Source organism: Rhinolophus sinicus, chromosome 12, assembly GCF_057876585.1.
Source record: "Rhinolophus sinicus isolate RSI-liver-muscle chromosome 12, RSI-T2T, whole genome shotgun sequence".
Classification (NCBI taxonomy): Eukaryota; Metazoa; Chordata; class Mammalia; order Chiroptera; family Rhinolophidae; genus Rhinolophus; species Rhinolophus sinicus.
Window position 1 is genome coordinate 44,676,583 of NC_142512.1, and position 12,472 is coordinate 44,689,054.

The following is a 12,472-nucleotide window of genomic DNA, read 5'->3' on the forward strand; positions in this document are numbered from 1 at the left end:
AGGGAGGAAGGGCCCTGCACAGCCCTGGGGATGATCACATATCCTACAAGAGCGGAAAAAAAGCCCCAAATGTGAACACAGTGGTCAAATCAGAACGTGGAAAGACAACTATGCTTCCAGAGTTCAGAGACTGAGAGATACCACTTTCCATCCATCCATCCATCATTTGCGTCATCCCACCCACCAGCTCAGAGGTGATTCCAGCCTGTGGATGCGGTGGAGGGATTGGTGGGGTCTCATCAATTCCTGGTTAAGGCCCAAGGGTAGCTCCAATGCCAGAGAGAAGTAACCAAATAGAGTAGAACAAGCTCTGGCTTAAAATTCAAGAGCCTTGGTTTTCCTCTCTGTCACTAACTAGCTGTGTGAACTAGGTCACAGGCTTCACCATTCTGGACCTCAGTCTCCTCACCTACAAAATGGGGCAGTTCGACCAGCAGGTGGGTGGGGGCTTTCCGGTTCTGACATTCTATGGCTGACCCTTTAGCCCCTGATGTCACAATATGGAGCCAGATCGTGATTGGCTTATAGCCTCACCCAGCTCTGCTGTTCTCTTGGTCATGGGCACAAGATGGACTTGCCCTGGACCTCCCCTACTTATGCTCTTCTGTTATGGGCAGCTCTTGCCATGGCTCAGGACCGAGGGTGTTCAGAGCTTAGGTGAGTCTGGAACCCAAAGAAGCATGGCATCAGGTGAGGGGACCGGGCAGGGGCAGGCCACTCCCAGGACAGCGTGATGCCCATCTCCTTCTTTGCAGACAACCTCTACAATGAGACCATGGCAAAGAGGTTCCTGCAGTATTATGACAATACAGCCCAGGTTGTGTGGAACCAGTTCATGGAGGCCACCTGGAACTACGTCACCAACATCACCAAGAAAAATCAGGAGGAAATGGTGTGTGTGGTACCACTTCCCCTCCAGCCCCTTCTCCCCTTGCTTGTCTCAGCGGTCTTGAGGGTTGGGGGAATCCACACCTTCTATCCCCTGTCCAGAGCTCGAGGAATAAGGGAAACCCCAGAGTACATGTCAAAGCAGGCTGCAAGCTCTGTGCCTCTTGGGGGCACTCAACACTCCCTGGGCAAGAATCTCCTGCTGCTTTCCCCTTGTAAATATCACCTACTTGCTTTTAGGGACCTGGCTCCCTCTCTTCTCCCTCTTAGCAAATCTTTAATAATTCTGAACCCTTAAAGTGGGCTTTTGGAAGAGTCTGGGGAGCTGTGGCCCTGGCGCTCAGTGGGGGACCCTTACTCCCTCCCCCAACCTCCTATGGCAAACATGGTGACCCGCCTTCCAGCTGCACAAGGATGAGGAGAAGAACAAGCACACGCTGTACTTCGGCACCCGGGTCCGCCTGTTTAAGAACGCCAGGTTCCAGGACCCGGCCGTGAAGCGCATGCTGAGTAAGCTGCAGAACATAGAGAAGGCAGCCCTGCCCGAGGACGAGCTTCGGGAGGTGATGGACGGAGCCCCCAGGTCTCCAGGCACATGCTCCCCACCCTAGGGCTGGGTGGATAGGCAGGCCGGGTGGGGAACCAGAGTATCTGGGGCAGGAAGAAGGTTGGTGGGGCAGGGCCAGAGCTTCCTCTCGGGGAGGAGGGACGCAGAGGTTGGTGGGAAAATGCCTTGGCGGGGCCCACCTCTCCCAGCTGGTGGGGCTAGCACTGGGGGTGGGCCCACATGCACGGGCCTGCCCTGCGTGACAACTGCCCCCTCCAGTACAACAAGCTTCTAGCCTACATGAAGACGACGTACAACATGGGCCAGGTGTGCCTGAATGAGGGGCCCTGCATGCCCCTGGAGCCTGGTGAGCACCCCAACCCTGCCCTTGCCCAACCGCAGAGCCTCAAACACCTCCCAGGAGCCCTCCAACTCCCATCCTCCTCCTTGCTCCAACTGTGCTCCCTTGTTGAGGTGTTGGAATCTGCCTAGGGAGGGTGAGGGCAGAGACAGGCAGAAGTGGATGTCCCACCTTGGCTCCTTTTCTGGGCGTAGATCTCAAAGAAATCATGGCCACCTCCCGGAACCAGAAGGATCTGCTGTGGGCCTGGCAGGGCTGGCGGGACGCTGTGGGTCGCACGCTCCGTGTCAACTTTGAACACTATGTGGAGCTCAGCAACAAGGCTGCGAGGCTCAATGGTGAGGCCCCACACCTGGCCAGCCTGGCCTGAGCAGACTGCACGTGGCACAAGTTCCAGATCAGAGCCTCAGCAGGACACAGCAGGGTCTTCAGAGGGGAAGGCAGTAGTAGGTCCTGGATATGGGAACCTGCAGCTGGGCAGAGCAAAGAAGGTTCAGTCATTGCGTTGTTCCACAAACATTAATTGAGCACTTACTATGTGTGGGTCCTGGGGAGGTTCGAAGATGCGTAGGTGCAAAAACAGAGAAGGTGCCCCCGCTGAGGGCTTATAGTCCTTTGAGAGACAGACAATATTCATGCAAACACACGTGTCCAATTACCACTTGGATTGAATGTGAGAAGGAAGGGGCTGCTGAGAGAGAATAAGGAGAGACCTGCTTCAGATAAATGCTCAGGGAAGTCCTCTCTGATATTTAGCCAAGGCATGAAAGATGGGAACGAGCCAGGCAAGCACGAAGTCTGAGCATCACAGGCTCCATGATGGGGGAGGCTGGCGTTTGGGAGGAACTGAAAGCAGCCAGTGTGGCCGGAGGACTTGACTGTGTGGGGCTCAAGGTGGGTGGATGAGGACCAGGGTCGTATCCAGGACCTAGGCAGCCAGGCACGGTGGGTGAGGAGCGAGGAGTGTGCACTGTGCTAAGTGCTTCTCTGCCCCGATCTCATCCAGTACAGAGAGTGGCCTTGGGAGGTATTTTTCCCCTTGGGCAGGTGAAGACCCCATAGAACAGGGAGGTCAAGTGGCTTCCTTAGAAGGTGCCTGGGTCTCCTACCTGCCAGGCCAGGGCTGAAGGGTGGGTGGTGAGCACCTCTGAGCCCCCCTCCTGTCCTAGGTTACAGAGACATGGGGGCCCTGTGGCGGTCCAAATACGAATCTGACAAGCTGGAGCAGGACCTGGAGCAGCTCTTCCATGAGCTGCAGCCGCTCTACCTGAATCTGCATGCCTACGTGCGCCGGGCCCTGCACCGTTACTATGGACCCGAGGTCATCAATGTGAAGGGACCCATCCCTGCCCACCTCCTGGGTAAAGCCCCAGTTGGCAGTGGGGGTGGGGCTCGCCGAGGAGGCCGGTGCTCAGTAAGGGCAGACACGGTCTCCGGCCGCCTCTGAGCCCCTCCAATCCCCTTCCAGGGAACATGTGGGCTCAGTCCTGGGTCAAAATCTTAGACCTGGTCCTACCCTTCCCAAATAAGCCACCTGAGGACATCACAAATATCATGCGAAGCCAGGTAAGCACTCGGCCTTTGTCTGCCCCTGCCTGCTCCACACCCCGAGGCAGGGCGCCATGCACCCCTTCTTCCCCACAGCACTGGAACCCCGAGAAAATGTTCATAGAGGCTGAAAAATTCATCACTTCCCTGGGGCTGCTTTCCACTCCTCCTGAGTTCTGGGAAAATTCGATTATGGAAATGCCAAGCGACGGGCGTGAGATGGAGTGCCAGGCCTCCGCCTGGGACTTCTACAACGGCAAGGACTTCAGGTGTGTCCCAGCAGCCAGCACCGTCCTCCTGCCCCTCTTTAGCTCTTTCTCTGCTCCTTCCACTCTCCACCTGTCTGCCTCTTTTAGGAGGTGTGCAAAAAGGGTGGGTGGGGTGGAGCTGGGGCAGGGCCGGGTGCATGTGAGCCAGCAGCACAGGAGAGCAAAGCGGGTGGCCGCTGGTTGGCTATGGGGCCTGGAGGGAGAAAACAGAGCAACCAAGGCCCCGCAGGTCTCCAGCCCAATCACCCCAATCCCTGGCCAGAGTCATAATGGAAAAACCTTCCATTCTCCCAGGGCATTCCCATGCTCCTTATCCCCTGCCCTTTAACCCTAGGATAAAGAAGTGCACCGAGGTGACCATAGAAGACCTGCTCTCCATCTTCCACCAGATGGGCCATATCCAGTATTTCTTGCAGTATAAGAACCTCCCTGTGATCTTCCGCGCAGGCCCCAACCCCGCCTTTGAAGAGGCCGTGGGGTCAGTGATCACCCTCTCGGCCTCTTCCCACAAGCACCTGCTCAACAGAGGCCTGCTCAGCCGTCAGCACCAGGACTCAGGTGATGGAGACCAAGAGTACCTCAGGAGGGGAGCCAAAGTCTGGGGCTGCAGCTAGGGCTCTTCAGCCCGAAGGGAGGGAGAGCCAGGAGCCGCCACCTGACTGCCCCACCTTCCCCAGAGGAGGAGCTCAATTTCCTGATGGGCATTGCCCTGGACAAGATCGCGTTCATCCCCTTCGCCTACTTGGTGGACTTGTTTCGCTGGAAGGTCTTTGATGGCACCATCCAGAAGGATGCCTACAACCTGGAGTGGTGGAACCTCAGGTAAGGAGGACAGCTGCTTGGTGCTCTCTGCGCCCTCCTCGTCTAGATGTGGGCAGGGCTTTTGGGTCAGCCTCCAAGGTGCAGCCACCTCTTCTCTGAGGGCAGAGCTGGGCCTGCAGTTCTAATGACCTGGGGGCTGCCGGGAAGCCCGGAGGCAGTATTGGCTGTTTGCAGTCACCGATGAAAGCATCCCTGCTGAACTGGATAGGGCCAGTGTGAGTGGTCATGAGGCCTCCTGCTGAATCTGGCACCAGCCCTGAGCAGGCCTCCTAACCTCTCCAGGGATCCTGGCGGAGGCCTCCCCTGCTCCCTGGGTGGTTGTGAAACTCACACAGTGGTTGCACCTGGGCTCCTCCAGGAACAGAACACTGACCACCAGGCAAGCCTTCCTGTTCCTCCCCTCCTATCATGTTCTCACCAGGGGGGCCAGTAGGGGAGCCTGAGCTCTTTCCCTCCTGTGGGAGAGAGAGAAGCCCACTGCCTCCTTTCCTGCTGCCCCAACACATCTGCACACCTGCCTCTGGCTTAGCATCCCTAGCATGTCCAAGGGCAGAACTAGCTGCCGAAGGAGCCACCAGCAATCAGGCAGCATCACTCTTGAGTGAGAGGCACAGGCATGGCATCCCATCACTGACCCCTGGCTACTTGACTGGATAATGAATGCCAGTGGCCAGAGCTTCTCCATCTCCACCAGGCCTCAGACTGACCAGCTCAAATCTGCTAACCACAGCACGGTTTGGGGCAACCTTGAAGGGCCTGCTAGGTCTGCACCAGCCTTATGTTTATTTGAACCTTTACGGCAACCCATAGCCATTCACAGAAAAAGAATACATGCCCAGCACACAGTGACACAGCAGCACAGTGGTGGCATTCCTCCCTTTTCCTTTCACCCTCCCAAACCCACCCCAAGTTCAGGACCAGGTTTCACCAGTAGGATCGGCAGAGTCTTGACCTTGCGCCCCTCCAAGGGCACCGCCTACCAGCCATCTGAGGTACCTGCAGGGGCCCTTTTCCTTCTGGGGACCACACCACACCCACCACCACCTGGATTACGGAGACCGGGGGCTGAGGGAGAGAGGCGGTGACTCTCTGGCACTTGAACAAGGTCCTGTCAACTGGGAGAGGAACCCCCACTCTCTGTCAACCCCAGAGGATGACCCAGAGGTGCTGGTGAGCCAACAAAAAAGCAATGAGCCTTTTCCTCGATTTTATCTCATCCCACAGATGAGTCATTTTACTCACATTTTACAGACTCCATTTTACAACAGGCTCATTGACAATTAGTAACTTTCCCATAGTCGCTCAGAGGGGTAAAATCAGACCTGAACTGAAAGTTCTTGGGATCTGCCAGTGACTAGCTCTGTGTCCTGCCACTAGTTCCCTGATCTCTAAACCTTGGTTTCCTCGTCTGTAGAATGGGAATAATCGCAGCACTACCCCACAGGGATGATGCTAGGTCTTCTTCTAGGCACTTCTTGCTGGACGAAATGACCTTGTCTGTTGGTATAAACCACCATCACTAGAATGCAAGTAGGGACCTTGCCTAGCTCGTTCCCTCCTGTGTCCCCAGAACCAGGACAGTGTTGAGGGTAGTGCTCAGTGTTAAGTACTGTTAGAATTTTATTCCAATTCCCAGGCTCATGTGTTTTCAAATCATTCATTTAATCAATAAAAATGCATTAAGCCTCTTCCACACACCAGGTCCAGTTTTGATAGCTGTGCAAATGCTTTAAAATATAAAGGTTCTGAGTACCCAGCTGGGAGGCCTTATTGAGTCTCCTGTTTTCCCTGCCAGGTTGAAGTACCAGGGCCTGTGCCCCCCCATCCCTCGGACAGAAGATGACTTTGATCCGGGTGCCAAGTTCCACATCATTGCCAGCATGCCCTACATGCGGTAAAGTTCTGGGCCCTGCCAGTGGGGCCAGCTTGGGGAATTAGGGGTTAGGGACATGGGAACCAGTCTGAGGACTTTCAAGAGGTCCTACATCCAGACGTCTCCCTGCATCCCTGCCCACCTCTTACCATCAGGCCATGCAGCCTTCAGAGGACCATGCCCTGGAATCCTTTGGGCTTTTACATCAGCTCCTGTGTGGAGGGAAGATTTGATGGGAATATTCTAAAGCATTTCTGCTGTCCCTAAGAGGAGGGCGGGAAAGAGGGAGGCAAGGATTGGTTTCCAGGCTGAAGAGGAGAGACCCTGCACTATTCTAGGGCCAGGCTGCGGTGGGATCTGGTGAAGGAACCTCTGCCCGGGCTGCGCCCGCTGACTGGGCCCTCAAGGCCACCGCATGTCAGAGCTGCCTGGCTACGCGTGGCTCTGGGCTTCCCAACCCTGACACCTGCGCTCACGTTCCTCTACCCAGGTACTTCCTAAGCCTAGTGCTCCAGTTCCAGTTCCATGAAGCGCTGTGCAAAGCCTCAGGCCACGCAGGTCCACTGCACCGCTGTGACATCTATAACTCTAGGACGGCTGGGAAGCTCCTGCAGTGAGTGCTCTCCTCCCTCATTTGTTCTCAGCTCCCCTTCTCTCCCCTGCAAGGAGCCCAACTGGGCCTCTCTCCTCACCTGGCTACCCTAGACACCCTGAGCAAAACTTATGTTCTAATGGGCAGCTCCTCGTGTCACTCTGCAGTCTCTCCTGCAGTAAAAGAAACCCATTTCCTCACGTGTAGCCCCTGTTAGTCAGAGAGACTGTTTAACCCTTCCTGCTAACACATACGTGCACACACTCACACATACTCTCTCATTCACTCTCACACACATACTCTCATACATGCTCACACACTCACACACATTCATTCACATTCTCTGTCTCTGTCTCTGTCTCTGTCTCTGTCTGTCTCTCTCTCTCTCTCTCTCTCTCACACACACACACACACACACGCGCGCGCGCGCACACACACACACACACACACACACACCCCAATAAAGCAAACTGTCCTGAATGGGAAGGCAGGGTGGGAATCCTGCCCCGGCCTCAGTCTTCCATCTCTGAATCCCCTTATCCTTTCTGTGCAAGGTGCTTGTCTAGCCTCTCAGCAGCATTTGATGTATCTTTGGGGGCACTCTGCCTTTCCCACCTGTTCTTGGAGGTGCCTGCATCCCATTTCCAGGCTGATCCAGGTTGATTTCACACCAACCTCTTGGCATGTTCTGGTCAGCTTGTGGTCCACTTTGACCCCCTCTCCCAGTCTTTTTTCTTGCACTTTCACTAACCCATCCTGCCTCTATGGAGTTGGTTTTTGGTCCTGAAACAAACCTGGAGGGGGTGCAGCAAAGGGCAGAAAGCTGATAGTGGGAAGCATTTACTACTCTAGGCTGGGCTCCCTGATGAGCACTCTTGCAGGGTTTCATGTTAGTAGCTCATAGCTTTGCAAAGTGGATATTATTACCCACATTTCACAAATGATGAAACTGACGCTGAGAGAGGTAATATAATTGCATGTCAGTCATCCAACAAGTGGCAAAGTCATGCATTGAGCCCCAAACTGACTGTAGAATGCAGTATCTTTCACCCGGGTGCTTCCATCAGTCAAAGGATACAGGTCTGGTGAGGTTAGACCTGAGTCTGCTGGTTCTAAGATCTGCACTCCAACCACGGATGTGGTCTTTTCCCCATTGAATTTCAACAGATTTCAATAGATCCATTTTCCTAATGGGTCAAGGTCATCTTGAGTTTTATTCCTGTCTCCCCGAGGATTAGCACAGCCATGTCATTTAGTATCCTTTGCAAATGCAATGAGCATATTTTTTATCCCATCATGCAGTTTGTCAGTAACCGCCAAGCCAGATGGAGCTCAGGACTGACTCTCTGGCTTGCTCTCAGGGAAGGCTGCAACTTGCCAGTCCTATTGTCTCCCTAGTCTATTTGTTTGTCCATCTTTTCACACTACAGGAGTTTATTCTAGTTGACTGCCCAGGTAGGAGCTTTTCTGAATGCATGGAACATAAGTGGCCTCTCTGCTCTCTGAATTTGTGTCTCACTGCCCATCATTTATTCATTCAGCAAACATTTACTTGTGCACAGGCCAACCGGCCTGCCCTGCATTCAGCAGGGGCCAATAAGCCACAGGGTAAATCAATAACTATAATACAAGAAAGGAGCTGGCGCAGTAGGAAAGGGCTTTAGTGAACATGCAGAGAGGGCAAGGAGGTCGTGTCGCGGTACAAGGGAGGGAACTCCGTCCCCAAATGCAAGAATGCGAGAAATAGCAGACATTTGTTTTCTATACATCTCACTTTTAACTCTGAGCCTTCATCCCACTCGATCGGTGGGACATTTGAGTCAGTCATCCTCACCACTCCCTCCCCCCCACATCCCCCAGGGCACACAAGGCTCCCAGGGTCTGACTTGGCACTAACGCATGTAAACGCTTTGCCATTCATTTCTGGTCACTGCTCACCATTCCTCATGCATCATTGCCCGGACCCCTGCTCAGGGAAGACCCTGAGTTCCAAGTTGAATACTGTTTTCTGGGCAGAGGGCAGAGGAGAGGTCCCTGAGAAAGGGGCACGTCATGAGTTTTGGGGAGGTGAGATGGTAGCAGAGTGAAATATGGGTCGTATAAGGGAGGGGGAGGGGAGTGCTTGCATGGGAGAAGGGTTAGGGCAAGATTCCTGGCTGCTCTTTGGCCTAGTATGTTTTAAACTTGATTTTGCTACTTTTGACTCATCTTCCTGAATATAATTCCTTGAGCCAGCCTCTGGGCTGTTTCTGCTGGGAATGGAGGGTCAAAGTGGATTTGGTCCAAGTTTCCAAAGTGCCCGTGCCATGGTGGGCTGGCCTTGTCCATGGGGCCTGTTGCTGCCACTTTGGAGTTGAAGGCTGTAGCTGGCTCCCAGTTGCCACCTTTGCAAATCTCACGTGCTACCCACATCGGTCATCAGCTGGGATTCAGTCAAACCTCTCGTCCCACCCTGCCTAAAGGACTATTTCTAAATAGGCAGATTCTCGATGGTCTAAATGTCGCCCCCACAAGGTCCTTCCCTTTCCCCAGGATCCGTCATCTGATAAAATCCTCTTACCTAAAGTTAGTTTTGGGTTTTTGTTTTTGTTTTTTTCTTTTAATCTTGGCTTTTCTCCTCGATTTCTCCTGGATCTTAACTGCACTTCTTCCCCTGTGGCTTCTGCCAAGGATCCACCAACCTTTAGTTTCTCCACCTCATTCTTTCCCAGTTGTTTATTGAGCGATGTGTATAAGTCTTTGCAAACTACAAAGCTCTCTTTCACCACCATTATGTGACTTACTCCTCACCACAATGAAAAGGCAGGGATTAATGGGGCCCATTTTATTGATGAGGAAACTGAGGCTAAGAGAGGTTAAGTTAGTAGCCTGAGGTTATGTGGCCCATAAATAGCACTGGGTCTTGAACCTCAGTCCTGTTAATCTAGACTCCACACTCTGACTTCTGGGCCTCTAGGCCCTACCTCTCTCCTGCTCAGATCAGGGAAACAAGTTGAGAAGGATGAATATATGCCCACTGCTTCCTCGGCCGGGGATCCTGGGATGGAAGAGCCCAGGGCCCTGGCTTCAGCACACTCCGTACCCCCACCATGAGTGTGCAGGCCAAGCCTAAGGCTTGAACCCCTGCCACCAAGCACTGAGCGTGCCTGGAAGCAGATCTGACATTTGTAAAGCACTGCGGTCAGTGCACAGAGTACATCCCACGCTCATTATCTCTCTAATCCTCCCAAACACTCCATGTGAGGCCAGAAAGGGTTGAAGAGCTGCCTCCTTCTATTGGCACTGAGCACGGGAAACAGTGTCTCAAGACTGAGTTTGGGCCTATCTGAGTCCAGGAGAATAATAATCATCACAGCAGTGGTAACAAAAATAATAATAGTAATTTTTATTCCTCTGTCCCATGTGGGTCGCTATCATGTATTGCCTTCCTACTATGTTCCCTGTGTTGTGTTTATTTAGTCATCACAACAATGCGAGGAGACAGGTACTATTATTATCTCCTATGGATATGGAAACTAAGGCTTAGAAAGGTTAAGTTACTTGCCCACGGTCCCACAGCTACTAAATGACAGATCAGGATTCAAACCCAGGATGGTCTTAATTTGAAGTTTGTGATTTCAATCCACTATGCTGGCCTCTGTGGGAAGAGTCTGGCTATCAAATCCCTAGGGCTAGGGTTGGGCATACTGAGGGGGTGCCAGCAGCACCAGCTGATGTCCCCACACAGCCTCACAGCTGTATCCACTCTCCCAGGGACATGCTAAAGCAGGGTTCCAGCAAACCCTGGCCAGAGGTCCTGCAGAATATAACCGGGAAAACCAAGATGTCTGCAAAGGCCCTTATGACCTACTTCAAGCCCCTGCTGGACTGGCTGGTCACTGAGAACGTGCGCCAGGGGGAGATCCTGGGCTGGCCCGACTTCAGCTGTTTCTATGAAGGTTTGATAATCTGACCCTGGTCCCAGCTCTGGTCCAGCCCCAAGCCCGACCCTAGCCTGACCTGGGCCAGCCCCTACCGAGCCTTAAGCCCTAGTCCATCCGTAACCTCGCTTGAGCACGGCACTGCTGCTGTGTGGTCCTGTCTGCAGCCGAAGCAGCCATGGTCAAGGCCACGTGCCCCAGCCCATGCCCCAGTTGCTTCCTTGTGTACTGTCCAGCTAGATTTCCAGATTGGCATCTGAGCACAGGGTGGGCATCTTGCCTCCTGACCATTGCCCGGAGCCACTGATAGGCACCATGGGGACGTAGCCATATCTGTGCCCATCTCCTCCTCCTCTTCCTTCTACTTCTCTTTCTCACCCTCCTGCCAGGGTAATGCCCTTACCTGTGGCTTAGGAGGTAGGTGCCTAAGGCTGAGTGAAAAGGCTAGTGGCAGTCAGATGTTCTCTGATTGCCACAGGGCAACTCAGGTTCCCCTCCCCAGTTCTGTCTGCTCTACAAGACTCCTGTGTCTTCCACAGAAAAAGATACAGACAAGGTGAAATTCCTGAGCCTGAAGCTGGAACCAGAGCAGGCCAAACTCGGGCAGTGGGTGTTGCTGGCTCTGAGCTTTGTCATGTTCCTGGTGGCCCTGTTGCTGGCCTGCAGGCTGTGCTCCCTGGAAAAAAAGTCACTGGCTCGGGACACCAGTGCACAGGACACCAGTAGACAGGACACCGGTTCACAGGACACTAATCTACTCAAGACACCACCCAACACGTACTTCCTGGGCATAGCCATGAAACCCAGACAGGTTGCCAAACGACAGTGGATTCTGCTGGGCTTCTGCCTCATCCTTATGCTCTGTTCAATCGGCCTGGTCATCCGGATTTTCACACAGCACCACAGGAAGCCTCCGTGGATGAGGGCTGAATGGTGGAGCTGGGACTAGACCCTAGTGCAACTAGTGAGTCTGCGGGGCGAGCCAGAGAAGGTTGATGGGGTCTGGGGAGGGGATAGCTTGTATGCAGAATGCCCGACTGCAATTGGGTGCAGCTGTGGCAGACCTGGGTACCTGGGGAGTTGTAACTAACTGTGTATTTGTGAACTCGTGTATGTAACGCCATGGGCACAGGTGACTGACTCTGTGTGATTCCATGTGATTGCACACATTTCATGTATGCCTTGGGTTCTAGACCAACCTCCTTTACCTAGGGACTCAGGAACCGTAGTTTTAGTGACTCAGTAGCTGTGTCCCTCCAAAACAGCCTCCATTCCAATTCATGCTCAGAGCTGATTTTTCACGCAATTTTGTTTTCTTCAGGCGCCCAGCTGTGGGGCTGGACCAGCATGGCAGTCCCTAAGGAATGTGTGCTCTGGTTAGAAACAGGACACTGCTTCAGTCCCCTTATAAAATGTATTCAAGTAGAACTGGACATTCCTGTACAAATCATTGGTGCGTAGTTTATGAGCACTGTGCTCTGTATACTGGCCGGCACATCTTTCTGCCAATCCTCTGGCCCGGCCTGTGTTGGACTGCATAATCTAGCCCCCGAGAGCTACTTGTCAGCCTCCTGAGATGCAAGTGGCCTCACAAACTGCCCTACGGCCCTCCATGCCCCTGTCCAGGCCCACCCAAATAGAGACAGTGGGTG

General features: G+C 53.5%; 1 protein-coding gene across 1 annotated transcript; it reads left to right on the forward strand.

Moving 5' to 3' along the window:
* Positions 1–410: 410 nt before the first annotated feature.
* On the forward strand, positions 411–11,778 carry LOC109448005 (angiotensin-converting enzyme-like protein Ace3). The gene is made up of 14 exons (XM_019732825.3): positions 411–657; positions 756–892; positions 1,293–1,451; positions 1,715–1,802; positions 1,991–2,134; positions 2,966–3,157; positions 3,265–3,362; positions 3,441–3,613; positions 3,948–4,171; positions 4,291–4,435; positions 6,231–6,329; positions 6,799–6,921; positions 10,654–10,838; positions 11,360–11,778. The coding sequence occupies exons 1-14, from the start codon at positions 501–503 to the stop codon at positions 11,767–11,769; spliced, it is 2,334 nt and encodes a 777-aa protein (XP_019588384.3). The 5' UTR covers positions 411–500; the 3' UTR covers positions 11,770–11,778.
* The last annotated feature ends 694 nt before the right edge of the window (positions 11,779–12,472 follow it).

Coding starts and splice junctions, on each gene's coding strand:
- LOC109448005 (XM_019732825.3), top strand. CDS start 501: ATGGAGCCAGATCGTGATTGGCTTATAGCCTCACCCAGCTCTGCTGTT. Junction 1,803..1,990: donor CTGCATGCCCCTGGAGCCTG/GTGAGCACCCCA, acceptor TTCTGGGCGTAG/ATCTCAAAGAAATCATGGCC. Junction 3,614..3,947: donor TACAACGGCAAGGACTTCAG/GTGTGTCCCAGC, acceptor CTTTAACCCTAG/GATAAAGAAGTGCACCGAGG.